Source organism: Parus major, chromosome 24 (genome assembly GCF_001522545.3).
Source record: "Parus major isolate Abel chromosome 24, Parus_major1.1, whole genome shotgun sequence".
NCBI classification, from domain to species: Eukaryota; Metazoa; Chordata; class Aves; order Passeriformes; family Paridae; genus Parus; species Parus major.
This window is the reverse complement of record NC_031792.1, coordinates 6,254,754-6,282,466: the sequence shown is the minus strand read 5'-3', so window position 1 is coordinate 6,282,466 and position 27,713 is coordinate 6,254,754. Positions and strand designations below refer to the sequence as shown.

General features: G+C 46.8%; 1 protein-coding gene and 1 long non-coding RNA gene across 8 annotated transcripts in view; one reads left to right on the top strand and one right to left on the bottom strand.

Annotated features, from left to right (window-relative positions):
- ARHGAP32 (Rho GTPase activating protein 32) overlaps positions 1-27,713 on the top strand; it is a 236,175-nt gene that overhangs the window by 165,423 nt on the left and 43,039 nt on the right. For 5 of the 7 annotated variants that reach the window (XM_015649713.3, XM_015649712.3, XM_019008920.2 and 2 more), the window contains one exon: positions 6,394-6,475. In XM_015649713.3, the coding sequence (XP_015505199.1) occupies positions 6,394-6,475 (82 nt within the window). Of the gene's footprint in view, positions 1-6,393; positions 6,476-22,544; positions 22,734-27,713 lie in introns of those variants that run through there. The other 2 variants (XM_015649715.2, XM_015649716.1) reach the window with 2 other exon arrangements.
- Positions 20,074-22,391, bottom strand: LOC117245488. The gene is made up of 2 exons (XR_004500207.1): positions 21,211-22,391; positions 20,074-20,273 (listed from the first exon to the last, which is right to left on the bottom strand). It is a non-coding gene; the product is annotated as an uncharacterized LOC117245488 (long non-coding RNA).

Genomic DNA, 27,713 nt, shown 5'->3' with positions numbered 1-27,713 from the left:
GCAAACCCTGGCAGGGCTGACTTGTGCCATCTCACATTTCAGCTGTTTCAGCCACAGGGATTTCCATCTGCAGCTGCTGTCTGTGAGTGGGTGGGATGAGGAGTTTGCCCTGCAGAGGCTCAGGACAGACCAGACACTTGTGTAATTTGGCATGGAAAGTCTTCTCAAGGCTCCTCAGGTTTTCCCTGACAGACCTTTCCATGCCAGAGCCAGCCTGTGGCCCAGCTGCTGTCAATGCCCAGTGGTTGGATCTCCCAGGCCCAGTTGGATGCAGTGAAGTTACACTATCCCAGGGCTGTCTGCTCAGCAGAGACACAGCTTTTGCTGGTTTTGTGTCAGGTGTGGGAGTTCAGGTGACATCTCATTTGTAAAATCAGAGCAGAGTGGACATAGAATATCTGCTCTGAAATTTCATTTGTATCTAGAGTCAACTCACTGGTACTACTTGAACAAACTCCTGCTTCTCAACTGTCTCATGGCTTTGCTGGACTTGTATCCTAATCTTAGAAGCCTTAAAGCTGAATATGCTGTGCTGTCATGGAATCACAGATTGGCTTGGGGTGGAAGGGACCTCAGACATCAGTTCCAACCCTCAATCAATTAAATGCTGTAATACTGCTTGGAATGATCAGCCTGTGCCATGATTAACTTTCAAGTGAACCAATAAAGCAAAACAAAGTTACTCTGTGGCCTGTGCCTGAATGTGGACACTTTGCCCTGTGTGGGATGTAGATCCCATTATTCATGGTGGGCTCCCTGCTTGCTATCAGGCTGGCTGACACTGGGGCCAGGTCTAGAGAACAGCACTGCTGATTAAAGGCACAGAACAAGGCAGCCCTTCTGCAGTTTGTCACAGCTTTGTGCCTCTCAGATCACAGTGATCCTGTTTTGCTTTCCCAGCAGAAAAATATGGTGATGAACAATCTGCCTGGAAAGGGGGTTTTCTGTGTCCCTACACAGTCAGGCTCCTGACACAACAGCTGTGAGCAGGTGCAGAAATACAGCACCATATTCTGGCTTAACAGAAAATTAGGGGTGGAATAATCTCGTGTCCTTAATGACAAGCAGGAGTGGTCACGGTGTAATCAGGTGCCAGCCACAAACACCATGAAGATGCAGCTCTGTGTTCCCACAGCTCCAGGAGCTGTGCTTGCTCAGAGTCAAAACCTGTGTGTGGAGCTTCAGGCTTTTGAGCTCTAAATGTACAGAAAATGTATGTTTCCTGATGGAACAAAGTCTTTTGAAGATATGAGCAGTAAGAATTCAGAGAAAGGGAATTTATCTCTGGTGTTGCTACACCAGACCAGAGATGAGTTACAGGGAGAAGTGTTCTTGGTGGATGCTCAAGAAGAGTGTGTAGGTGAAGACTGTTGTTACAGCAGAAGGTGTAGGGACAGATGAAGCTGTGCAGCCTCAAGCATTTGTTAGAGAAAAACAGTTCTGTTCCTGTTTAGGAACATTGCAGTGATAGCAATCTGTTGATCCAGTCATTTGAATTAATAAAATAAATCAACAGAGCCCCTCTTGCCAGATAGTTGTGAATCTGAGAGCAGATAAAAGGAGGAAGTCCTGCCACCAAATGTTGGACAGCTTGTCCTGTTATTTCTCAGGTTTTTGCTTCATGTTAGGGAAGGAGCAGGGTTTTATCAGCCAACCACAGCTTCCACTAAAATCATGTCTTGACAGAAGGAGAGCAAGAACAGGGAAGGAAATTTCTTGTTTCACTGAAAAGGGAAAAAAAATACTTCTTGACTTAAAGGAACTCCCCTGTTTTTGTGCATTTGAAGCAGCTGTGAGTTGTGCCTTCACTCCTGCCTGTCCTGCATCCCTTGGGATAATGGGAGGGCTGTGGTGAAGAAGTGGTGGCAGCTCTGCAGATGTGAGCCAAAAACCAGCTCTGACAGGCTGCAAGCACCTGCAGCTTGGATTCAGCAGGGAAGTCAGAGCATTCCTGCCAGCCAGAGCTGTCCTTCAGGGATGACTCACTGGGTTTGTACCCATCACACTTCCCTGGCACAGTGCCTGCACTCTCTGCATACCTGAGCTCATGACTGCATTGCAACACACCTAATCCTGTGTGAGCAAAACAACTCACCAGGCATTTGCTCTGCTTAAAGTAAAATGATTTTTAAGACATTTTTCCTCAAGCCTTTTTCTCTTCCAAAGCCCTCAGTGTGAGTCAATGCTTTCTCTGTAAGGTTGTTACCTAAATTACAGCCACCTCCACATTAACAGCCTTCAGCCCTTTTTGTTCTGCTCTGCTTTTGCTTCATGCTTTGTCTTTTCAATCAGTAGCTCTGTGTCAGAGAGCTGAGTCATTGGGGACAGGACCTTGTTTGATGCACAACTGCCTTTGGTTGTCCTGAATTATTCTGGTTTTGGGGAGTAGTTTCCTGAGGTGGCAGAGCTGCACCACAACCTGCACTGCTGGAGAGGTAACAAAATCAGGGTGTGCAGCCAGGGGGGACTGGGCTGATTTTAATCAGGCTGTGATTGCAGCAGCTTCAGCTGGTTGTGAGACTGTAGGTCCCTGTAGGTTCCACAGAATCCCAGGATGGTTTGGGTTGGGATCCCAACCCTTAGGGATTGCCCAGTCCCACCCCTCCCATGGACAGGGACACCTTCCCCTGTCCCAGGCTGCTCCAAACCCTGTCCAGCCTGGCCTTGGGCACTTCCAGGGATCCAGGGGCAGCCCCAGCTGCTCTGGGCACCCTGTGCAGGGCCTCACTGCCCTCTCAGGGAAGAAGTTATTCCCAATATCCACTCTAAATCCCATCTATCCCTCTGGCAGTGGGAAGCAATTCCCTGATCCTGTCATTCCATCCCTTGTCCAAAGTCCCTCTCCAGCTCTCTGGTTTCCCAAGGTAACACTGGCACACCAGTCAGGAGTGGATAATCAACAAGTACCATCCCACACAGATATTTTTTTGTAAACAAAAGAAATCAAAATAGTTTTGTGGCCAGGTGTTCAATTCTCTTTAACAGGAGCTCAGGATAAGAGGAGTAACAATCCTGTTCCTCCTGTTAGTAGTGCTCTATAGTGGAAGAGCATTTCAGCAGGGGCTCCTTTGGGAATGAGGTGAGGGTGTCCTGCTCTCTGTGTAGTCATTTGGCAAAGACTTGCTGAAAATTCTGCTCAGGAAGGCCAGACAGGCTATAAAAAGTTGCAGTTTTCTTGTCAGGTTTTGCTAGATTGTCATCAGATTTAAAAGAGGAAACTTTTGACTAAAATTCAATCCACACTTACATTACGTCAAACCCAAAAAAACATTCCAAATGTCTCAAACAATGTTTCATTTGCCATTTACATTGCTGGTACTTCCTCATTTGTTTGAATTCCCTCCCCATAAACTGAAAATTGTCATTGTTACTCTGACTTTTCCCCTTAAATCCTCTTGTGGTCTCCAGTTTTTGCAGCCACTGGCATAGAAGTGAAAAGCTAAAGCTGTAGTAGGTGTTTCAGAACAGTTCTCATGCACCAGCAGCCTGTACCTTCTTCCTCTGATGAAGGTCTGGAGTGATATATTTAACCTTTAGATGACCTTGCATTTATCTAAATATATACTACCCTGGCTATTAATTTTCCTACATTGCCAAATCCTTTAATCCTGGCTCAAGCTCTAATAGTGCCTTGCTACATCTGTTGAGATTAACTCTTGGACTAAACTCATGTATGTATACAAACTCAAGGAAAACTTCCCATGGGAGGAGAAGTAGCATCTTTTGAGTGGGTGGGAGTGAGGCACAAGTTGTGGGTTATAACCCCAATGAGGATCTCCTGGGGATCTTGCAAGAAAGGTTAGAATAAGTAAGTCTGAAAATGTAATTAATTTGTAGCAGTGAGTTAACATCAGAGAGCCAGCACAATTCTTTGCCCCTAAAAAATACATTGTAATTATTGGTGTGAACATGGCAAAAATTATACATGGATAGCAGGTCAAATGTTTGATTTGGGAAAGTTCTGGGATGTCTGGAAGCAGTGACATAACCATCCAGGGTCTTTCATTTCTGAATTCCTGGTTAGTGTGTTGTACAGTGCATCCAGAGACATATTGTGTTAACAGTCAAAGGCAAATGAGTTTTGATTTCGTGTCCAGCATTTGATTAAATGTTCAGCAGTGTGGGATCTGGGCTTGGGTTTAGATCCAGATTTAGATGATTAATGGAAGGTTGGGGTCCCAGAACTTCAGGTTTCCTTACACAATGTGGGCAGTTAATGAAAATGGAAGAAACTTCATCACTCCAGCTGTGGAGTTTCCCAGATGATGTCTGTGTGGTGGGCTGAAACTTCCCCTGGATTTGTGCATTTTTCCTCATTTAGAAGTTGCCTCCTGTATCTCTCACATGGGAAATGTCCAGCAGAGACTCTCAGCTGCAGTGAAGTGGTGAAGCTGGGGTTGTTCAGCCTGGGGAAGAGAAGGTTGTGTGGAGATGTCCAAGCACCTTCCAGTGTCTGGAGGGGCTACAAGGAAGGTGGAGAGAGACTTTGCATCAGGAACTGATGTGACTGGACTGGGGGAATGGTTCAAAATGAAAAAAGGGAAATTTAGGTTGAATATAAGGAGGAAATTCCTCCCTGTGAGGGTGGGCAGGCCCTGGCACAGGGTGCCCAGAGCAGCTGGGGCTGCCCCTGGATCCCTGGAAGTGTCCAAAGCCTGGCTGGATGGGGCTGGGAGCAGCCTGGGACAGTGGAAGGTGTCCCTGCAATGGCAGGGGTGGAACTGGATGATCCCTAAGGTCCCTCCCAACCCAACCCATCTTTGGATTCCATGATTTAAAACCATGAAGTGTATTTCTTTAAACACCAGCACTTCAGTGTCCATGCTGCTCAGCCTGTTCCTTGGCACCTCCCAGGAGAGCAGATCCCTGAGCCATGAGCTGCCAGAGGAAGGGTCTCTGTATGTGATGCTGCTGTTCAATCTCATTTTCTTCTGTTAATTGGCACATTTCTGTCTATAAACAGCACAAAAATCCCCACTGTGTTCTATAACTCCAGGACACCATGGCCTTGCAGACCTGGCACACCCAGCTGAGGGAGTGGCTGGTGCAGCCATATCTCCTCTTGGGTTTTGGGTGGGTTCTGTGAGTCACTTGAGATGCCCAGGCCAGTCCCAGTTCCAGGGAACCCCAGCTCAGAGCCCGAGTGCTGCTGATGCTCTTACAGGTTCTGCCCTGAGCTCTCTGAGTCTCAACAATTGTATTTCAAGTCTGTGACATGGTGGGATGGCTGAGAGCTTGTCCTTGTGGCTGGGCAGAACATTGCCCAGCTGGATGTTGGGGGTGTGGGAAGAGGAAAGTGTGTGCTCTGGTAACTGTTGCTTCCTTAGGGAATTTGGAATAGCATCAGTCTGGACACCCCACATGACACTGCCACCAAACTGCTGGGAGGGAGGTTGGTGGTGAAAATCAACTTGGAATAGGAAGGAGATCAGTCTTCTTCCATGGAGACAGAAGGGAATTGTGTAAAATGAATTAATAGACTGCCAGGCTTGGTGCTGACTGCCCTGTGCCTCCAGAGGATTTCATGGATGTGTCAACATGACTGGCACAGCCCTGGCTCAGTTCTGCTCAGATGAGCTCAGGGCCCATCCTCTGGCTCTTTCCTTCATGTTCCTGTGGTTGAACACACTTGGTGCTTCCAGCTGTCCCAGTCACAGGCCTGACAAGGGACAGGGAACCCTGCCCTGCCTCAGATGAGGAGTCTGGGGAGGTGCTGGTGCCTGACTTACACCTCACAATACAGGAGCTGTGCTGGGTGAGAAACACAGAGAAAAGGTGGGGAAGGATGGAGCATGGATTAAAATTACCAGAGGTCTGCTCTGGTCTGACTTTCAGCTGGGATGAGAGTAAGAAGAAAGATGCTGGGAAATCAGAGAGAAGGTGGGGATGCAGGGAAGTGCCAAATTCCCCTCTGCTCACAGCTTAGCCTGAATCTTTGAACAGGGAAAAGGAAATAATTTCACTTCTCCTCACATACAGCAGCCCCTCTTGAGTGGCATGGGAATGTCTGCAGACACATCCTGCTCCAAGGAAACATTAGGATCCTTCCCATAGCTTTTGACCCTTAGGCTGGTTTAGAGGGACTCTCCAGCCTTTTCTGCCTTTGGGGGGCTGCAGGGAGAAATGCTGAGTTAAAGGTCAGTGCAGGGACACAGAAATTACCATTTGAAGTTAATCACTCCAGGACCTTGCAGTGCCTTAAGCTCTCAGATTGTTCTCTCTCAGGGTGCTGGCAGCAAAGCAGAACCTGCAGTTGTCAGTGACTGCTGGTCATTTGATGCTGGATAATGTCAGGGAGCATCAGGCAAGGGGAGTTGAGGGGAGATGTTGGTTGAACAGTTCAGATCATAACACTTCATTTCCTCTTTTTCCTCCATTTCTGTTTTACTCCAGGTTGGATTCTTTCCCAGTGAATGTGTTGAACTCATCAACGACAAAGTCCCTCAGTCCGTGACCAATTCGGTGCCAAAGCCAGGTGTGTAAATCAGCTTTTTTTGATGCAGTGAACTGGAGTTCTCTTTGTGTGTTCCATGTTTAATACCTCCTTCACATAAGTCATGGTTGTTGACCATCCCCTGCACATCCTCATGCCTCCCTCTGTGTGTCAATCACCTCCACACTGCCCTTCTCTGGGCAGTTCCTGCTGTTGAATGTCTTTCACCTGCTGTACAAACTTGTATCAATGTCCACCTCCTGCCTGACTTGAAGGATTAAATTCTGACTTGTCAGAATTTTGAGATACTTTGAGCCATCTGTAATGAGAGAGTCCATGAAACATCCCAGTTCTAGGTGATCAAGGGAGTGTCAGGATTTTTTATACAGAACACAGATGAGCAGGAATGTTTGTGCTGATAGATGGAATAGATCACCTTGGTACTGGAGGTTTCTTTCTGCTTGAGGATAAATGGAGGAAGTTGGATGTAACAGAATTGGCATGCTGGTTGCTTGTGCTCTGGATTCATGGCTGCATCTGCTTCCTCCTGCCTTCTGGACATTTCTGTATTGTAAGAAAAACAGGCAAATTAATCCAAAGTTCTGCTGAAGGAAGAAAAAATAAATAGAGAATGGAACTCTACTGTCAACCTTCCCATCCTTTCAGTGTGTTCTGGAAGTGATTGGCATTAGATGTGCTGGCATAACTGAGATCTCTGTAAAATTTACTGCTGGGAAGTTGCAATTTAAAAAAAACCCAACTGTATTCATATAGGTAAATGTATTTGTATATATCTGTAGTATTGAGAAGAAGTTTGAATGTGCTGGTTTTTCTTAAAATGTTAAGCAGCTGGGAAGTGGAGTTGGTGTTGAACTGGTATTCTTCTCATCCCTCTTCTCTATTTTAAAGCATGTTCTTCATCTTGGCTGACGTGATCCTTTAAAACAAATAGGTATGATTCAAAAGCTTGACTTTTGCAAAGGGAAATAACAGCATTTTACCATCTCAGAGCTCTGGAGTTTGGTGGAAGGTTTGGAGAGCCCAAGCTGTGAGTGCTCTGCAGTGATCTGTGTGCTTTGGAGAGCTGGCAGGTCGAGGCAGGGCTGTCTTCAGCCATTGGCATTGTCAGCATCTGACATTCCTGGGAATAAACATTTGCAATCAGAGGCACAGAGGTGGGCATTTCCTGGGTCCAGGATCTGCTCCATCAGCTAAAGCAGGAAAGGCAACTTTCAGCCTAAGCACAAGCAAATGTTTACTGTTAAACATGACTCAGGCAATTCAGTGTGCTGAGCTGCTGGGGAGCAGTGTCTCTGCTTTAGCAGGAGACAATGGAGCAGAATGCATGAATAGATTCTATTTGGCTTCAACAGCATGCTGGGGATGGATTTCCCCCTTCAGCCCTGGGAAATGTTTGGTATAAAGTGGACAAGCCCATGTCCCATGAAAAGTAGTAATTTGGAAGATATTGGCAAGTCACAAGGGTGTCCCCTGACCTTCCCTGATGGTTGTTCTGTGGGGACATTAAAAGGCTCCTCTAGGAGAGTTCTGATGGGTTCTGAGATGTAAGGAATGGTGCAGCTAATTCTGTCATCCTGCCTCTCCTCTGCACTCGGATTTAGTGATGCCACCCCTTGGGTGTGTTCTTTGTGCACCTTGGGAAGTGGCAGCACTTGTGTGATGTTGGCAGGAGGCTGGAATTCCTCTGGATGCTGCAAAAACGGGTGGGAGAGGAGTAAGGGAGGAGGTTGAATATGGTGCTGGAGGATGCCAGGGCCTCTCTGGATGAAAAATGCTGTGTGAGATGGGTGAGGGGAGGAAGACAGGAAGGAGTTCCAGTTCCAGGTGTGCCAGCACAGCCCAGGGAGGTGGCACAAAGCAGGACTGAGGTGCCAGAGCACCCTGGGTGCTGCCAAGTGGGAAACTGGATCTTCCCAAGGGCACCGTGCAAAGCTGGCTGGGAATGGCATTGCTGGGTTAATGCACTTTCTTCTCTCATATTCCTGCATTTTGTGTTTTCCAATCCATGCCTTATGCACACAGGGTATTTCTCATGCACCTGAATACCCACATTAATTACTCTTTTCCCTGTACCTGTATTTAAAACATCAGTTTGGCTGTCCCCAAGGAACAGAGACTTTCCTAAAAGTCTCACTTGGAGCTGTTGCTCTCACTTGACATTAGCAGGGTATTTCATCTTGAATTAATGTGAAGTTTTAGATGTGGCCTTGACGAGCTGCACTTATCAACAGGCCAACTTGAATTTCTTTAATCAAAATATGATGTGTGGAGCATTCAGGACATTGTGTATGTGCAGAGCAAAGCTCTTTGCCACGAAGGAATTTCCAAACACAGAACTCTGCAGGCTGCTTAATTGTCCCTGGATCTGACTGGGCTGAGGAACCTAATGAAAAGCAGATGGAAAGCAGGGAACTTCCTGCCCTGGGTTTCTATTATTATTTATAATTAGAGGGTTTGATGTGCACAAGGGATAGGGACAGCATTTTAATGGAGCCATAAAATATTGCAGTGGTCTCTAATGCAGGGCAGTGACTGCAGTTCCATGTAGATGAAACACAGGGAAGGACAGAGGAGGGTTGGGATTGAGGGCAATCTCTGTTTTTGGAAACAGTATTTCCATGGACTGTGGCAGGACATGCTTTGTACGAACAGCAATGGAGCCAAGGCCTGGGATAAGTGCTGGAAAATGGGCCACACAGAAAAACTGGCCTTTTTATTCAGTTCTGAACAGTCAGAGTCATAGGAAAGAATATCAGATTTGCCCCAAGTCACCTCTCAAATATATGTGACAATAAAATTTGGAGTCAAGAGAGGAAAGGTACCTGTTGAGAGGTATTTTCTCTCCTGTGTTGGACTAAGCCTGTGCCCTCTTTATTTTGTGTTCAGTAAGAAAATAGGTTTTTTTCCCAGCTGGGATACCAATGCTTTCCTGACTGTTTCTATTTATGTCAAAAACCCTGTGAAGATCTAGGAAGGTTCTTTGGGCTCATCAAATCTCATGTTTCTTGAGCACTTTCCTTTTCTCGAAATTCTCACAGTATTCTTAGTGGGATACAATAATGATAATTATTTAGCCTAAAATATTATATTGGATTGATATCTACTATTTCATAGTTAATATTATCGATTAAGCTGAATTTCCATGCCAGAAGAGATGGAATCAGGTCATATTCATGAGGATTTTTAGAGATCCAGGATAAAGTCTGCATTTAAATTTCATGTATTCAGAGAGAAGTTAATCTTTTCAATATTCAGTGCTGCTCAGAAGGAAAAGTGTGAATAGCTGCTCTGGATTTTCCTTCTAAGTAAACATTTGTGAATTGCCTGAACTTTGTGGCTGTGCTGACTCTTCTCATCTCTGTCTGTCTCTTTTTTTGGGAACAGTGTTTTATGTCCATGTGTGTTCATGTTGTCCCCACTCCTCAGTCACAGGCAGTGTCTCAGCTCTCTCTTTCAGTCCCTTTCTTCCTTACAATTCTGGATTTTCGTAGTTTAGCAGTATTTTAACCCACATCTCACCCTTTACCTCATACCTACAATTTGTTTTTGTCTTTTCCTAACAAGCTGCATCTTCTGTGACCCAACTTCACTGCAGTGGCCTCAGCAGGGCCATTCTGGGGAAGGTTTTAAACTTGCTCTTTGCTGGGGAGCAGCTGCTTTCAGTGGGGAAATACAAAATTAAGCTGCAGTTTTCAGGGGGACAGTTAGAGCTGAAGAGAAGAAATGGGGGATAAGAAGGTGATGTTTCACTTTTTTTTCCTCCCCCCAAAATAAGCATTTTTAAAGCCTCAGGGGTCATTCTCACAAAGGATGTATAACCCAGCAGCTCTGCCCAGCTTTATGGAGGAGTTTTCAAATTCTTGTCTCATCCATTTAATTTATGTTTGAGAGGTGAGGTGAAGGTGCTCTTAGGAGACACAACATTAAAAGATCCCCTGTGAGTATTACAGGCTATTGTGAATGACTGATTTTCTTTTTAAAACATCAATAAGAGATTGATCTGGGTCAGCACACCCAATACAGATAATCCACTGGGTTTCAAGAGGATTGAAATTTAGCTCTGGATCAGGCTCTGCCCTGACCTCCTGCAGGTCTGGTCAGTGCTGGAGAAATTAATTTCAACTGCAAGAATGCAAATTGAGACACATTCACTGAACTGTTGTAATCACAACAAGGCCATGCCTGGTTTGAAACAGGCTCATTTCTAATCCCTGGATAAAAAAGATTGTAGCCAATTTTTTATTTTAATAAAAATTGGAAAAGGAAAGTGCAGATAGAGCTTAAATTCTGCAGAAGCCCAGGCTGAGCAGCCATTTGACACTTGTAAGAGCATCATGTCTTAATTAGTCCTTTATAAAGGAAACAGGGGAAGTAAAAGTGTACATAATTAGTACTAGTCTTGTTAATCTGAAGTACAAAAAAGCAGCTGATCAGTGTTCATGCCACTGTCTCATTAAGGCTGAATTAAATGGAAATGTGCAGAGCCCAGGCAGGTCTCCATTTCCAGGGGGAAGCAGAGAGGGGATGAGTGCCCAGAGCTGCCCAGCTTGAGCTGCTGATGAGACAGGAACTGCTTCCAGCCCTGCCAGGCCCCAGGACCAAAATCCTCCAGGGAATCCTGCTCCCTTGAACACGGGGATTGAGGAGGAAAGGCCAGCAGTGGGAGTGTGAAGCTCACTGCAGGAGAGTCCATGGCCATGGGAGGTGCTGCAGGAATTTCCCAAGGCTCTGAAAGCAGCCAGGGCTCAGCCAGCAGAGATTCCAAGAGGTGAAGGGCAGCTTGCCTCTGGAATCCTTAGGCTGGAAAAGTGCCACCATTCCCCAGCAGTGCCACACTCACCTCCAGACCACGTCCCCAGGTGCCACATCCACACACTTTTCCCATCAGAACACAAGTGGGGGGCTGAGGCAGAGCTGGGCCTGCCTCCTCTGCACTTCAGGAATTTCAGGAAGAACACAGCAGCAAAATACAGCTCTGAGACAATTACTCTGATTTTTGCACAGGGTGAAGACTAAGAGGAGCTTCTGCTTTAGTACCAGTGGAAATGAAGGAAAATTCAACATATAACAAAATTCAATATATAACAAACCCTGTGCAATTTGGCAGGACAGGGATGCACCTTGTGATGAAAGGTCAAACATGCAAAATGTTGGGGGTTTTTTGAGCTGGGACACAGGGTGGGAATTCCTGGATCCTATTGAATTTCCCAAGTGTTTATCACCAAATAGCTTGAAGCACTGGGTGTATTGGATTGTGCTTTTCATATCCCAGCTGAGCTTTGTGTAAAATGAGCCCATTTTCAGTGGGAGCATATTTTAACCAGCTGCCTTTTGTTTTTGTTTTGCTTTTTTTCCTTTTTTTTTATTTCTCCCTCCCTAGTCTCCCCTGCCCATGGAGCCCGTCCAGCGTCCTGGAGCTACTTCCCCCCTTGTATGTCTTCATTTATTCCTCTGTCCTTTATTTCACTCTTGACTTGTTTCTCTTTCTTTCCTTCTTCTTTTCTACATGCAGGTCAGTAGCACTGATGCCCTGAAGGATATTTAAGGGAAAGCAAAACAAACCTTTGTTCTAAGGTGCTTTTAAAAAAGATATTTTGACATAAATAATACAGCAGGGAAAGAATAGAGCTGGTTATAGCTCTTTTCTGGGGGTGATAAAATCATTTTGAGTCCATAAAAAGATTGAAAATATCAAAAAGAAAGCAATTAAGTGCCAGATGACCAAGTATGAATGTCAGTGTGAAAGAAAGGGAAAATAAAAATAGGTGATGGGGAGGAATTAAACATTGTTCTCAGTTTGTTAGAATATGACAACCTTCAGAAGCCAAAATACCTTTTTTTTTTTTTTTTTAAATGAGGGAATGGTGTTTGTGCTTAACACCTGACAATGCCCAAAGTAGACAAATATGTGGCTTGTTTATTCAGAGTCCTGTTTCACGTTGCCATGGTTTTTTTAGACCCTGCTAGTGCTGGTCTAAACCTCACAGCAATAACCTGGTGTCAGTAAAATCTGGGATTGGTCATGTAGATTTATCATTTTTACAGCAAATGCCTCACTTGCACAAATCAGCTCCCCCTGGGATGTTGTTTGGATTCCCTGAGTCAGTCTGAAAACTTGATGTGCAAATAGCATAAAGAGTAAAAATGATGTAAAATGTAAAAATGATACAATATCTAATATTTATGTAAATACACACAGATGTATCCATTTCCCACTGCCAGCCTGCTGGCACAGACTGCTGGTGTCCCTGTGGACTGGGGGACACACAGTGCTCCCTCCAGGACAAGAAAAGCTGTTCCTGGTGTGCAGCTTTGCTTTCCTGAGCACATGCCAACATGGTCAGTCCAGAGTGGGAGAGCAGGGTTTGTGTTTGGGATGTACCACAGAGAATGAGGTGAGGCTTCACTGCACACATCCAAACACACAGGAGCCAGGGAATACTGAAACTGGGATGGAGGCTTTAAAAATGAGGGCAGAATTTATTGCTGAGACTGACCATGTCCACTGATAAATAATTGGACACAAAATTTGGGAGGAATCAGAATAGTGAATCTTGTAAGATCCAGGGAATTCTCTTTGGGCACACAAATTTGGAGAAAAGACTTTTCTTAATGTTTTTCCATTTGTATAGTCAAGTTCCTTGGATCCCTGAGCCCTTCAGAGATGCAATTCCTGCCAAGGAACAGCAGCAGTTAAATTTACATAACACAGGGAGGCTTTAGCCTGTCTGTTTTTTCAGGCAGGCTTTTTTTATTAGGTTTTTTAACTCAAAAACAAGGAATGTCCATATTTCTGGTTATTAAATGCAAGTGGTCAGTGTTGAGTCTCCCTCCTCTCTCAGCTGTGAGAAGGAAGATTGTGACAACAGAGCAGCTCTAGTATTTCTCCTCAAAGCTATGAGGCTTATTAGTGGTTCTGCTTGCTTTTCCTGTGAAATTAATTCCTTCTGACAGCCCTGTCCCTTTGTGAGTCATGGAATTGCCACAGAGATGACAAACTTGGTTGTGGCTGCTCTGAGAGCACCACTGGAGAGCTGGGGAACCACATCCTCCCCTGGCTGAGCACTCCTGGGCTCTGGGGCTACCAGGAATTTAGAAATATTTGTGTTTTTTAAGTATAGAGGATTTGAGGGCCTGTTCAGGTTTTGTTGGTGCAAGGGGGATGTTCCTTTCTGGGCTCATTTAGGCACTGAAGTTCTTTTCTGGGCTCAGATAAATGAGCTGAGCCCTGGACAGGGAGGCAGGGGCTGGTGGAAGAGGGTTTTGTAACTGGGACAAAGTGCCCCTGACCAAAAGCCCAAAATCTTTGGTCTCCCAGCCACAGCAAAGGCTGTTCCTGTGTGAGCTGTGCTGTGTTAAAAATCACTGATTTCTCCTCCAGCATTTGCCAACATAAACTGACATCGATTTTATATAATTTTTAGTACTCTTTTAACAGTGAAAATTCTGCTTAGGGTGGTCTGTGCACAGAATCCCAGACTGGTTTGGGTTGAAAGGGAGCCTAAATATCATCTGCTTCCACCCGCTGCTATGGGCAGGGACAAGAATTGGGACTTGGCCTGCACACCCTGTGCTTGCTCCTGAGCCAGCTCCAAGCCCAGTTGTTCAGGCACCACCCACTTCATCCCCAGCAGCTCAGTTTTCCAGGGATCTGGGTGTTCACTCAGCCTGGTTCAGCTCACGTCATCGTTCTTGCTGTTCACACTGTGAATGGATCACCTCTCTCATGCTCCTGTTTGCACACAGGCACTGCTGGGCAAGAATCATTCAGGCCTAGAACAGCCCAGGGAATCCCCAGCTCTGCATGCCCAGCACTGAACTCCGCATTTCTCCAGCTCTGTCTCTCTAATTGCTGTCTTTCCATGTTGAATTTGGTCTCCTCCAGTCCCCCCAGGAGATTTTTAACTTTGTCCTCTCTCTTGCCTTCTGTCTGTCCCTGTGCCTCCTCCCCTCACCCTGATTATCAGATTTGGAGATGGATAGTGTAAAACCAGGCTCTGCATTTGTTACCAAGGCTCTGAACCAGTCCCACCTGAGCTCAGGTAGAGCCTGTTCTGTGCCATCACTCTCTGTGCTAACCATATCTAACTTTGTATGTGGTAGCAATAACCACTCACTAACCCCTAGGCTCACTGGCAGAACCTAGCTGAATATAGTGAAACTATATTAGAACTATTAGAACTAGCTAGAAATAGTGAAATAGAGAATTATTCATTTATTTTTATATTAAAACCTGTTTAATACCTGTTGGGCAGAAAAGCCAGTGCCTGGTTCTGAGAACTCACCTTCTCAGGGGCAGATTTTCTGCAAGTGCTTTCCAGACCCAGTGAGTAAATCAGATCTTAAGGTGATGCTCAGCACACCTAGGCTTGCCTTGTGCACACTGCAGTATCAGCAGCCATGTGGGTGTTAATCTGTGTATCAGAAATCAGCTTCTTCCCTGCCCCTCCCCCAGCTGCTACATTTCTAAATATAAAGCATTCTTCTATTCCCAGGCTTTCAATTTGTGCCTCACTGTCCAAACCCTCTGTGACCACGCTCTGGGGAAGAGCTTGCTTGAATAAGAGAGGGAAGAAATGTGGTTAAATAGATAGTTTTACGACAATGGAAACGACCCTCCTGTGTGCCCAGTGCACTGTGAGAGCAGAAAACAACTGTGTTGTGTTGTCATTGCCATGACAACGTGGCTGTTGCTTGTCAGAACTGGCACTAGGTGAAATTCAAGTGTTCCAGTGGAACTGGTACATTTTATGTAATTAAACATTTGTTCCTCAGTTCTTGAGAGGTATTTGACAACAGACATTTCAATTTATTTGCTTGTTGTGTTAAATCATACCTGCACTTGTGGATTTTCTAAGTGCTTGGAAAGAGACTGTAGGTGGGATTTTAGGAGAGGCAGAGCAGCAATGTGTGGGAGCTTTATTTCCAGGCAGGGCTTGGCACCAAGGGAGATGGCAGAGTTCTTGCACAGGTTTCAGACAACCTTGTGCTCTGTGTCCCTCTGTTTCACCCAGTCCCTTGGGATTTGGGTTGACCTGTATCTTCCTAGAGGTCATCCCAAGCTGTTCTTTGGGTTAAATGAACAGGTTATTATTGGTTATTTGATATCAAAGCAGTGCTGATAGATACAGCCAGTCAGAGCTCATTTGAGTCCTGCTATCCACAAATCCATGCCATCATGGAATCCCCTGAGTTGGACCCACAAGGATCATCCAGATACCCCAAAATCCCACTTTGTGCCTGACAGCATTGTCCAAATGCTCCTGGAGCTCTGGCAGCCTTGGGGCTGTGACCATTCCTGACAGAGGAGGATCCTTGTCCTGATACCAAACAGCACTGGTAGAACACTCATTTATGAATGAGCCAGTGCTGGTGCAGTTCAGTGACTGAAGTGCTTGGTAAGTGCCAGGCATCTCTTCTAATTGTGTTTGAACTGATGGCAAATATTCTTGTGGTTTAGGTATAAAGCTGTGCTTCTGCTGCAGTTCTTGTCTGGATTCTCATTGCCTTCTCCTCTCATCAAAGGAGGATTTATTTTTAAACTAGGCTTTAGGGCTTTAAAAAAAAGAGTATTTTGCTGATAGTGTGGATCTTAGATACATTAGGAATGTCAAACTTCACCTTCAATAATTGTGTTGTTTTGCTGGATTTCAGTGCAGTGAGCTCTGGAAAGTGCTTATTTACCCTGAATTGCTCCAGTAATTACCTGGTTTTAGGAGAAGGGGATTTATTGCAGGGACTGCCCAAGACTATAAGACTGTTTAGTCTTTTTAGGTCTTTAAATTTGTACTGCAGATCAGAACTGCAGCAGCATTTTCCTGAGTTTTTGATTTCCTTGGAGTCTTTTTCTCTTTGCTATCCCTCCCTTGTTATAAGCAATTCATCTTTTGTTCCTTCCCATTTTTTGGCAGAAAGGGATGAGAGCTGTGGGCTGATCTGTGAAGTGCTGCTAAATACAGGATTCATCTGGTCCTCTATGAAATTTGCACCATAAAATCTGTGATTCTGCTGGAAAAGTAGGAGTTGGAGAGACAGCTTCCTGAGCCTGTGTGCTGGGAACAGACATGGCAGAAATGCTGTGTTCCCTGGGCAAGTAGGAATGGGATGTAGGAGCATCCCAAAGGCAGCAGCAGCAGCAGCAGTGTCTGTCCTGCCTGGGATGAAGAGTTGCTCACAGCCCTCTCTGGAGGACTGGATTTCGAGGAAGTCCCACAGCCTGCCAGGCAGCACCACATGTGTTGTTCTGCTTTTCCAGCAGTAGCTTGGGAGAAGGAACCAGCAGGGCTCTGGATCTGGGTCTGCTGCTCCTCTCTCCTCACAGGGCACAGGATGCTCTTGGCATCCCATGGAAGTACAGCATTCCCAGGACAGTTGTGCAGCTGAAGCTGTGGGTGATCTACATGTCCCATTTCCCTTTTGCAAGGGGACAGGGTTTGGGTGTTCCTCTAGACCTGCATGAAAATCCACCTGAGGATTCTCCATAGTGTACCTTGCTAAGAGTTGCAGGCACACAGGCTGGCAGGGAATCGCAGTTTTGGGAGTCCTTCACCAAACTGGAACAAGTAGTGGATTTACAAGGAGCAGATTTTAGAGTTAAAAAGTGTCAAATATTCTTTCTGCACCCTCTGCCTATGGTGACATGTTTTTCTTTGTAACTTGCTTTTGCCTTTTGCCTTCAGTGGCAAATCTGAAACACTTTTCCTGTCCCCTGGAATAAGATCTCTAAACCTTGGCTAACTCCTAGGTGAGAGACAAGCAGGAATTCTATTTCACAAAGTTCTTAAGGATACAGAGCATGAGGAAGTCAATGTATTTCTCCTTCTTTCCTAATCCTTTAGTCCTTTAACGGTGCAGATGTTTTTGACAATGGCAGTGAGAGCCAGGAGTGCACTTTGGCAGTGCTTTAGGAGCACCCCTGGCTGTTCCTTACCCCACTCTGAAGAGTTTTAGGTGATGTTGATGCAGTATTTGCAGTGAGTGTTTCTGTGACATTTTCTGGGTGCTATGGAAACTGTCTGGGTGGTTCTCAGGAAGTTCTGAGTGAGTTGGTTGACATTTTCTTCGAGAGGCTTGGATTTAAAGCCGGGAGTGGAAGAGCAGGATTTGGGGATTAATGCTGTGTCTGGAGGGCACAGGGGAAGCTGGGGCAGGGACAGAGCAGCTGGAGCAGAGCAGGAGATCCATCCTTTGGAGAAAAGCTGGACTGAAACAAAAGGGACATGCAGGCTCAGGGATGCAGGAGCAGGAGGAAGGTACTCTTTGGTCCTGCTGTTTCATTCATATATTTTCTTTTTTAGCTGAACTCAAAGAGAGTTTCCTAATCTATGAAAGCCCTGCTGGAGCCCTCCCAGCCCCGAAGGACTGGATCCTGTGTCCCCTCAGAAAGTGCCATGAGTGCAAAGCCAGTGGTCCCAGGACAGTTGGTGGACACTGGTGTTGTCCTGTGGGACCAACAGGTTCAGGCTGAGCCTGGGAATGCTCCAGGGACCTTCTGCCTTCTCTGAACAATCCCAGTAAAGCACAGGTGGAGGTATCACTGAATGGGCCACTGTGTCGAGCCCCCAAGTTTGCATTCAGGTTTTTCCCTGGCATAACTGAGTCTCCTGGAAGAATGGAAGAGATCCCACACAGAGCTGGCACAAAAAACCCCATCCCTGCCCACCACAAGCCCTGTCAGGGTCCAGGGTCCTGACCTCGGAGCCCTTTAGCAGCTTTGGGGGGCAAGAGGAGCAGCAGCTGAGGAGCATCCTCTGCTGCATCCCAGCATATCCTACATCCCCACTGGGAGGCACTACTGGTGTAATTACAGCGCTGGAAATCAGCCTCCAGGCACAGGGAAATGCCTGGAACACAGGTAGAGGGAAGAGCCAGATTAATTACTGTGTTCCCTATAGTGCAGTTTCTCCTTGTGTGTGGTCACCAAGGCTTTGGAAAGAGGCTGAGCCCATAAACAGCAGCTTCAGGCGTCTCACACTTTGACAGGTAATTTTGTGGTGAGCCTTGGCCATGTTTCCTGGGGAATTTTAATTGGAAAAGGGACAAGCGTGGTGTGTGGATCTGTGCACAGTCTGTACACATCAGTTCATGAACAATTACATAGATCTGTGTTCTGTGCAAGTAAGAAAGAGCTGTATTAATGTTTGTTATGGAAACATTCCTGGTGTTTGACAGGCTGGATCCCCCAAAATAGGCTGAGTAGTGTGAAGCAAAGCAGTGAAACTTGGCTGAGTGCAGGATGTTGCAAGAACCCATGTGCTTTAATAAGGCCACTTTCCTTTTCACTTGTTCTGTGCTGCTTTCTCACTCTGCCTGCTCTCCACTTACTCAGGTTGGGGGGCTGTTATTTTTAAACAAGATGGTTTTTTCCTTTCTCACAAGCTCTGTCAAAATGGGACTTAACAGTAATAATAGTTGGCTTAACTAAACTGTGCAGTTATGCTAAAAGCTCTGAAATAACGGCAAGAGGGAGTTTGTTCTTGCTCTGGTTTTTCTCTTCTTTTCTCCTGAATAATTCTGTAAATTAGTGTGGGAGCCAGACTGTGGCTTGGAAATACTTCAGGCAGCTTTAACCATAAATGATGGCACAAAGCTCTGATCTCTTCCTGGCCTATGGATTTACCACGGGTCGTGCCAGAGCATAGCTCAACTCTCCCATTAAATCCTGGTTCTGGGGAGTTCACAAAGGTTGAGCAGCTACACCACCACCTCTCTGTGCACAAAGACTTCATAAATTGGATAGTTGGAATATTTTTCTTGCAAGCCGTGGCAGAGCATGTCTCCATCCATCAAAAGCTCAGTCACTACATGGTACCAATGTGCCCAGAGCAGCTGTGGCTGCCCCATCTCTGGAAGTGTCCCAGGGCCAGGTGGGACAGGGCTTGGAGCAACCTGGGATAGTAGGTTTCCCTGCCCATGGCAGGGCTGGGACTGAATGAGCTTTAGGGTCCCTTCCAACCCATTATGGGATTTGATGATTCCATACTCTGTGACATGAGATACCTGGATGTCAAACCTGGTTGCTGTCAGCTTTTAATCAATTCCAGTCATTTCAAGGCATTTAGTGCCATGATGTGCTGCTCTGTTGTTTTTTTTTAACACCCCACTCTGATTTCACCTATAGTTTCTCAGCAATATCCCTTATTTTTAAAGGGTTTTTTGTTTATTTGTGTTATATATGTGTGTGTGTGTGTGTGTGTGTGTGTGTGTGTGTTTTGGGAGCAGCTGACTGCAGGATAAATCCAGCTGAGTAAGAAGCAGCATTGGAAAATCCTAATTGTCCAACTGCTAATGATGGCTTGAACCTCCTTTAGTGGTTACATTTGCAAAACCAGAAAGCGGAACAAACTACAGGCTGCACTAATAACATTCTTTGGGTTGCCTTGCCTTCCCAGTTCTTCTGCCTGAAATGACTTTTGGAGGACAGGGTGAACTTCAGGATTGAATTTGTGACAGGCACACGGTTGGACACTTTTTTCTGTGGCTTCAAGTGGTTGAGCTTCTTAGCTGGGTTTAAAAGATCCTCATTGTCTGCCTCCTCTGCTCTATGGCAAGCTTCCTCAGGAGTGGGGAATGCATCTCTTTCACTTGCTTAATTAAAAATAAATAAATAATGCTTAAAATTGTCTGGCAAAAGAAATTAGAAAATGAGACTTATGAGTTTATTTTATTCCTTCCAATCAAATGCAGATTTGCTGCCTCAGAAGCAGCAAAAGACATGGCAATGCTGTTCAGTGCAGTGGAGAGCAGAGACCCCTGTGCAGGTGCAGGCGGTCCCACGTGCAGAGGAATCACATCTTGATTCAGTTTTCAGGTTTCATTCCTAAAAGAAAGGCAGTTTCTAATAAGGATTGAAAGATTTTTCTTTACAGAAAACAAAGTGCAGATGTGGGAAAGGTGTGTCATTGTACACTAGGTAGTGAAATACCTCCTGAGAGCAGTTACTGCAAAGGTAAAACCCAAGCCTGAAGCTGAGGCAGCTCTGTTATTAAGGATGCAGCTATTACATTCCTGCTCTGATTAGCAAAAATAGGATTGGGCAACTCCTGGCCTTAGTTTGAAATTGGGCACCAGCAAAGTGTGTGAATGGGGGTTCACCAGCCTTGAAGGAGTCTTCCTAGCCAAGCCTGGCCTACAGTGAAAAGAAAAAAAAATTATAGGGAGCATACTGGCAGCTTCAGGCAGCTCAGTGTTACTGCTCTGAAGTCCTGGATGCTGTTTGGAATTGTATGTGCATTTTGCATGTTAATTTGGAAGCATTGCTTCTACTGTGTTCATCTTCATTGGGATTTTCCCAGTTTTGATCAATGGGTTTGATAGGAAGAATGTTCCCCAGAATGTTGAGTTGGAACCAGGGAGAAGGGTTTGTACTTGGAATTATTCAGAGAGAAGTGGATTTAGGGTGTTGTGTTTGGCTGCTGAGGTAACTCCTGGTGTGACAGTGTCCAGGCCAAACAAGTCCAGCAGTGAATACCAAGTGTACGAAATAGCTGGAGAACAGGATTATCGGGAGATGTGAGTCAGCAAATGATTTTGAAAACAGCACAGAGGAGAAAGCATGAGCACCCAAAGAAATGAGTTTTCCCCTCCTGCTCTTCAAGATGTCTGCAGATAGAGAGACAAATTCCTCCTTAATCCTTCTGACCCCGAGGTTGCCCTTTAGCTGGGAGCCCACAAAGTGGGTGACAGCAATTACTGGGATTGATGAACTGGTGTTAATGGGGGAGCTCGAGGTCAAACAGCACAATGGCAGGACTTACACCACAAACCTGAAGTAAATGCAGGTAAGGTCACAGCTTTACTGGCACTAGGAAAAGGCTTGGCTGAGGCTTCCTGCCCTCCTAGCTCTTGTTCCTGCTCTCCTAGCTCTTGTTCCTGCTCCAGGTGCTGGCTGAGGCTGTGCAGGGATGGCAGTGCTGGAGTCAAGTCAAGTTCCACGGTCTCTGTGCTCTGCCCTGGGCTGGAGGCTGGCTGGAACTGGGTCACTGGGAAATGATCCTGTCATTTGGGTTTGCTTCCAAACAGCAGAGCTCTGGGAGAGCTTTTAATTGGGTTTGTTTTCGGTGATCTGATCATTGATTCAGTTCAATGTGAACTAGCCCCTCAGCCTGGGAGGGGGAATTGTTCCTGTGATTACATTATCAGGGACAGGTGGGTGCGAGGTGCAGTCCCCAGGGCTGTGTCCCATCTGCAGGCTGGAACGTGTTTCCACCAGAGCACTAAGGCATGCCCAGGGTCTCTCCCTTCCTTGTGGACATGCTGAGACAGATCCTCAGCGTGGCCTCGGGGATTTGTAGTGGCAGTAGTGACTGAGGGATAGGGATGGTGGCACAGATGTACCCCTGAGCTCTGCAGTCCTAGGGGGAATGGGTTGTGGTCCTCACCACAGTGTCCTCTGTAGTTTTTGTGAAGGAGCAAGGAAGGAGAAAGTGGATAAAGGTGAATGCTTTCCTGACCTGCACGTTTTCCTGGAGGCGATCACAGGCTGAGGGGATGGCACTGGGCCCATGGAGGTTCTGGAGGAGCCGTGGGTTACACGGGGCAAAGGCAGCGGTCAGACCTTGACAGAATCCCAGCGTGGGGCAGGAAGGGATCTCAGAGGGTCACCAGCTCCCGGCTCCCTACTCCAGCCGAGCCATCTCAGAGCACAGGATTGTGTCCAGTGGGTTCTGGACAATGTCCAGTGAGGGACACTCCTCACCCTCTCTGGACAATCCGTTCAGTGCTTTATCGCTGCACAGGGAAGTTTCCCCCCACGTTCAGCTGGAACTGCCCGTTCCTCTTGTCCTGTTGCTGGGCACTACCGAGAACAGCCTGATTCATCTTCTCAGCACCCCCTTTCTAGATTTTGATACCTAGGATTTTTTTATACTTGTATTTTACACCTTCCCCAGAGGAGCAGCCGTGTGCTGCTCGCCATCCCTTCCTGCCCACCCTGCGCCCTTTGCCCGGCCCCGGGAGGGACAGGGGGGTCTGGCGGCGGTGCAGGGCCAGCGCCGGGGCGGCTGCGGGAGCGGGGGAAGGGGGGAGAGAGGGAGGGGGAAGGAAGGAGGAAGGAAGGAAAGAAGGAGGCACCTGCGGAGGAGGAGCCGGGGAGGGGCTTGGCAGAGCCGCAGAGGCTGCGAGCGCCCGGCGCATCCCGCGGATCCCGGCGGAGCCGAGCGCAGCCCGGCGCGGAGCGGGCGCGGGGACCCGGCTGGGAGCAGGGCCAGGTGAGGAAGCGATAGCCCGGCTTACCCGCGGCGGAGGTGTCTGCGCCACTTGTTTCTTAATAACTTGCCAGGTACTTAATGCGTGTGAGGGGAATGAGTGGCTTTGGAGGAGGATTCTTGTGTCCCGGTGGCGGTGGTGCGGGAAGGACGCTCTTGGTACATCACATTGGATACTGGGATGAAATTCCTCCCTGGCAGGGTGGGCAGGCCCTGGCACAGGGTGCCCAGAGCAGCTGGGGCTGCCCCTGGATCCCTGGCAGTGCCCAAGGCCAGGTTGGACGGGGCTTGGAGCAGCCTGGGACAGTGGGAGGTGTCTGTGCCCGTGGCAGGGGTGGGACTGGATGGGTTTTAAAGTCCCTTCCAAGCCGACGTGATTTGACGGTACTGAGCAGCCCTTGTTGGGCCCAGGGGTGCTGGGGTGTCCTGGCCAGGACACTGCCTGGAGCAGAGTTGGTCCTGCACGGGGAGGGGGGTGATGCTGTCGGGGTTCTCAGATGCCTCCCTGCCTGGGATCATGTTTTCAGCCAGGTAAAATACACCTGGTGTCAGTCATTTCTGTCTCATCCCTGGCTGCTGGTTACAGACCTGTGCTGCAGTGGGAGAAGATCCTCGGGGATCTGTGCCCTTGGGTCATTTCCTGGCTTGGTGACCAAATACCGATTAAATTTACGTACTTACCCTTCTCCCCCTCCTTGTTAAATGTTTTACTTCTCTTTCCCTCTAACTAATCTCTGCCTTGAGGTTTCTATTCCACCTTGCTCCACACTGGGTCCATAGTTGTAAATTGTTTTATTGGATTTGTTCTCGGGTCATGGGTGTGTAGCAAACCGAAGCTGTTAAAGGGAGCCTCTTTCATGTCCGGGATGATTTGTGTGAGGATTCCCACCCAGATCCCAGCAGGGAAGGAATTGCAGTGTGCATACCCCACCCCAGCCGTGATCCTGGGGCTGCAGGGCTGGAGTTCAGAGCCTCCCTCTCAGATTTATACCCCCTCCCAAAGAGGCAGCTGACAGAGGGGAATGTCTGCAATTTAAATTTCAATAGATTTTTGCACATCACTTTATCCTTTTACTTCCCTCCTTCCCCAGACGGGCACATTCCTAAGCATTAATATTATTGATGCTGTTGGTCAGGAGAAAGGGGCTTCCTATTTAAAACTGCCAGCCCGTTGTTTGCTGGAGCCCTGGGGCAGGGAATGCACACTCTGGAAAACAAAATTCTCAGGGTGAGATGTTACAGTGATCAAAGTAGACACTTTGCAAGTAGCCATGGCTTGTCTGTTCATATTTGTTCAGAAAACCTCCTAAAAGCCAGAGCCCATTTTTAAGGACTAAATGCCCTGTAGGATCTGATTATTTGTGACAGACAGGAGGCCTTCCCTTTCCAATCTTCCTCGACCTTCTTTGTTCTGGGCACCACACAGGCCTGATAAAAGAGGCTCATTTGAAATCAAAGCCCTGCACTGGGAAGTGAAAGGAAAAGAACAGAAACCAGGCAAAACAGTACATTATCTGCATTCTTAAGTCTTAAAAAGCAGATTTAACTCACCTCAAATCCCCAGACTTTTAGGTCAGATTTTTCACTTTCAGTGAAGTTTTTTTTTCACTTTAGCTGTGTAAGGAGGATGTATGTGAAAATGTATTTTTTATCCTCTTTTAGATATTGTATCCTCCTTGTGCTGTAAAAAGTGACTGTAATGTGAATGAAAATTGTGGTCATGGCCTTCAGTATTTGTTTATGTTTCCACTTCAGGTGAGTGAAAACTTCCAAAGGCAGAATCATCTCAGGGCTTAATGCAGGGGTTGATAGCTAAAGTATGAACAGTTTAGGAAGTCAGGGCTGTAAACAGGAGAACTAGAGCAGAATCAGTCTGGGAAGGGTAGGTTACATGCAGTTTGGAAGTAACTGGTCTGGGCTGCAAATGCTTGCCCTCGGGCCAGTTCAAATGAGAGGCAGCCTTTGGGAAGGGGCTGTGAGAGCAGCACAGACTCCCTGTCATGCTGGGAGTACACGTACCTCAGGACAGTCTGTACCCAAGGACTGAGGCAGAGGCTGTGCCACGGGCACCAGGAGCAGCGAGGCAGTGTGCCTTGACCCAGGCCTCCTCCTGTTTCCAGAGGGATTGCTCATGCCCCTTCTCCATGGAATCAAAAGGGTTTGTTCCTTCCCTGTGCCTTCCCAAGGCCTTGTGGAAGAGCAGACACCCTCTTGCTGTGGGATTGGGCTCCATCTGCCAAACTCCTCATTATTGCACTTGCATTGTTTGTTGATTCCCATCAGATCCTTTTCCTTCGCTCGCCTCCGCCCACCGGGCCAGGCTGGAGGAGAGTGGTGCTGCCGTCACTCCGGTCATCCCCCCCAGCTGATGCCCCACTCCTGTTGGAATGGCTTGGGAAGGCTCTGGGCTGCCTGCCTGTGTCCAAATCTGCTTGATGTGGTGCAGAGTCAGCTTTGGGTTACTGTCAGGTTTTTGGGAGATCTCCTGCAGTGCTGCTGCCACTCGCAGGAATCGCGTGGGTGACGCTGAATTGAGATGCAGCTCCACGGGGCTGGTGGGAAGCATTTTAATCAGGGAAGGAGCTGCATGGAGCACAGCTGGGCTGTGAACTAGACAGAGCAAAGATACTTTGCCTTCAAGGGAGTGTGAGTTTGGGAACAGTCATCTCTTGGCTTCTCTGAGGCAGTGGCCACTGGAGCCAGGACAAAAAATGTTTGGTTTAGATTGTCTTAAAGGGAGGTTGAGGTTGTCCATTAGGCAATTCCATCTGTATGGATAGCTAGCAGCTCCAGTCAGCTCCAACATGGAACGTGTGGCATTGCCATCACTGTCTTTCTGTGGATCACATTCCTGTTGGTGATGTGAGTTGGAAAAGCTTCTGGCAGAGATGGCTCTGCTCTGGTGTCACCTGATGCCAAGGTGACATCTTGCCTCTTGACTGTTCTTCCACTTCTCCGAGTTGCAAGCATCTGCAGAGTTACCCAGTACAGGGTGCTGGATGTTAATGTTCATGCTTACCCTTAATGCTGCTGCCCCAGTTGAGGTTCCAGAATTTTCTGGAACCAGTAACACCCTTCATAGGCCACATCAGCACAACCTTTGGGGTCATTCTGAAAGGGGGTTTCTTCTCAAACCATGCAAATTGTGTTTCAGAGGTACTCTCAGGTTACAGCATCACATTCTCTTCATTGGGAATGTAGGGTTGCACACAGGCACATTTTGGTGGCAGATCTCACATCTTTGGGTGTGGTGGGAGTTTGGGCATGCAACGTCAAACAATCCTGATATGCCAAAGTGAATGTGGGTGGGCAGATCTGGTGTTCAGTTCTGCCTGTGATGGTTACCTGAGTCAGAGCAGCCTTTCTAAAGGATCCTCAGTCTCCAGGTGAGATACGCAAAAGGGCTGCATTAAGCTCTGCTAGAACAGAGATTTAGCTAGAATGAAAGAGAAAAAAGACCTTTCAAGTGTCTCTCTGGATATTTTTCTCCTAATTCCATGTTTCCCAGTTTGCTCCCCTTGTCTCCTAGTTTTGTTGCTGGCCCTGTGACCTCTTTGTGTTACTTGAGCTGCTGACCCCACTGCCATGTGTGCTAAATCTCTATTGATTTGTTTTCAGCTCCCACTCCTTTTCCAGATTGGGCCTCTAATAACTGGTTTCCTTTGCACTACAACCCCATCCGTCATTATTTCCTCCCCCAGTTACCTGTCCCAGCCTGTCCCTGCTGCATCATCACTGGGACTCTGTTAGTCAGAACTGTTGTTTTTTTCCAAAATACAATTTAAACTTGTTAATAGAATTAATAGATGGACCTTGCCAGCCCTTCAACCTTTGAAACCTCTCTCATGTCTCTGTTAGCCTTCAACTGCATAAATAACTGATTTATATCTCCTGGCCATGTACCACTACCCTGGGGCAGGTGTGCTGTCCTTCAGGGATTAATTTGAAGATGTCCTGGGGTCTGTTTATTCAGGAGGTCAGGTTGTATCATCCTAGTGCTTCCTTATAGGTCTTAAATTCTGTGCAAAGATCAGCCATGTCTTAAGGCTGGAAAATAGCACAGATTTCTTGGTATCAGACATAGGTGATAGAGTTATGTATCAGACTAACTTCGTGGTTATCATTCTTAAGCCATTACAAACACTCAAAAATTTGGTGGAAAGAGGTTCTGCTGTTGTACATTAGCTCCTGGTTCATGTCTGTGTTTTCTCACGGCCATAAAGAAACTTCCCCATGCAGTTCACACTGTAGATGATCCTGGTGCATGTCGTTACAGTGACATGTGATTTTGGTGAAATGAGAGTAGCCACCATGCTGGTAGCTCCAGGATTTTCAGTGTCCTGTCTCTAGCAGAGGAGTGAGCAGACCCAGATGCAGCAGAAGCTGAAGGAATCGTGAGCTGCCGAGCTGGTGGATCTCTGGAGCCAGATGTTCTGTGCTGACCGAGAGGAGCCAGCCTGAGCTGAGGGCTGCTGTTGGCAGGGATGGGCAATAGCTGGAGTTGTGCTGAGGTCATTGCACAGACACTGCCCAAAGGATGGCTGCAGGAGCCTGGGCAGATGCAAGAGACTGCTTCCTTACGGCTTCCTTACAGGCTTTGTAAAAATAAACAGCAACAGCTCTTATCAATGACCTACTTTACTCTCCATACGTGTGGGGCTCTTGTGGTAGCTGGAAATCTGTCCTTATCCTTGGCTGGTTCTTCTCTTAGTTAATTTGAATGGTTTTTATCAAATCACACTGAAATTAATCACCTTTAACATACTTGTTCACTTCAGAGCCCAGCCTTAACCAATGGCAGCGTGGGACAAGAGAAATGCTGCAGCATCAGAAAACACATTTATTTTGTTCTTGTTTATGACAAACCAGTCAGTACACATTTATCAAGTTATTTGAGATAGAAAGATAATTTTAGACTCTCTTATCTATGGAATTTTAAATTATCTCTTGAAAATCTTTATGCCTGCTGAGGAAGCCCTGTATAGAGATTAGTGGGATTATTGTTGTGTTGGTTGGTCCTTCTTCAAACCCAGCATCCTGTTTAAGGACTAAGG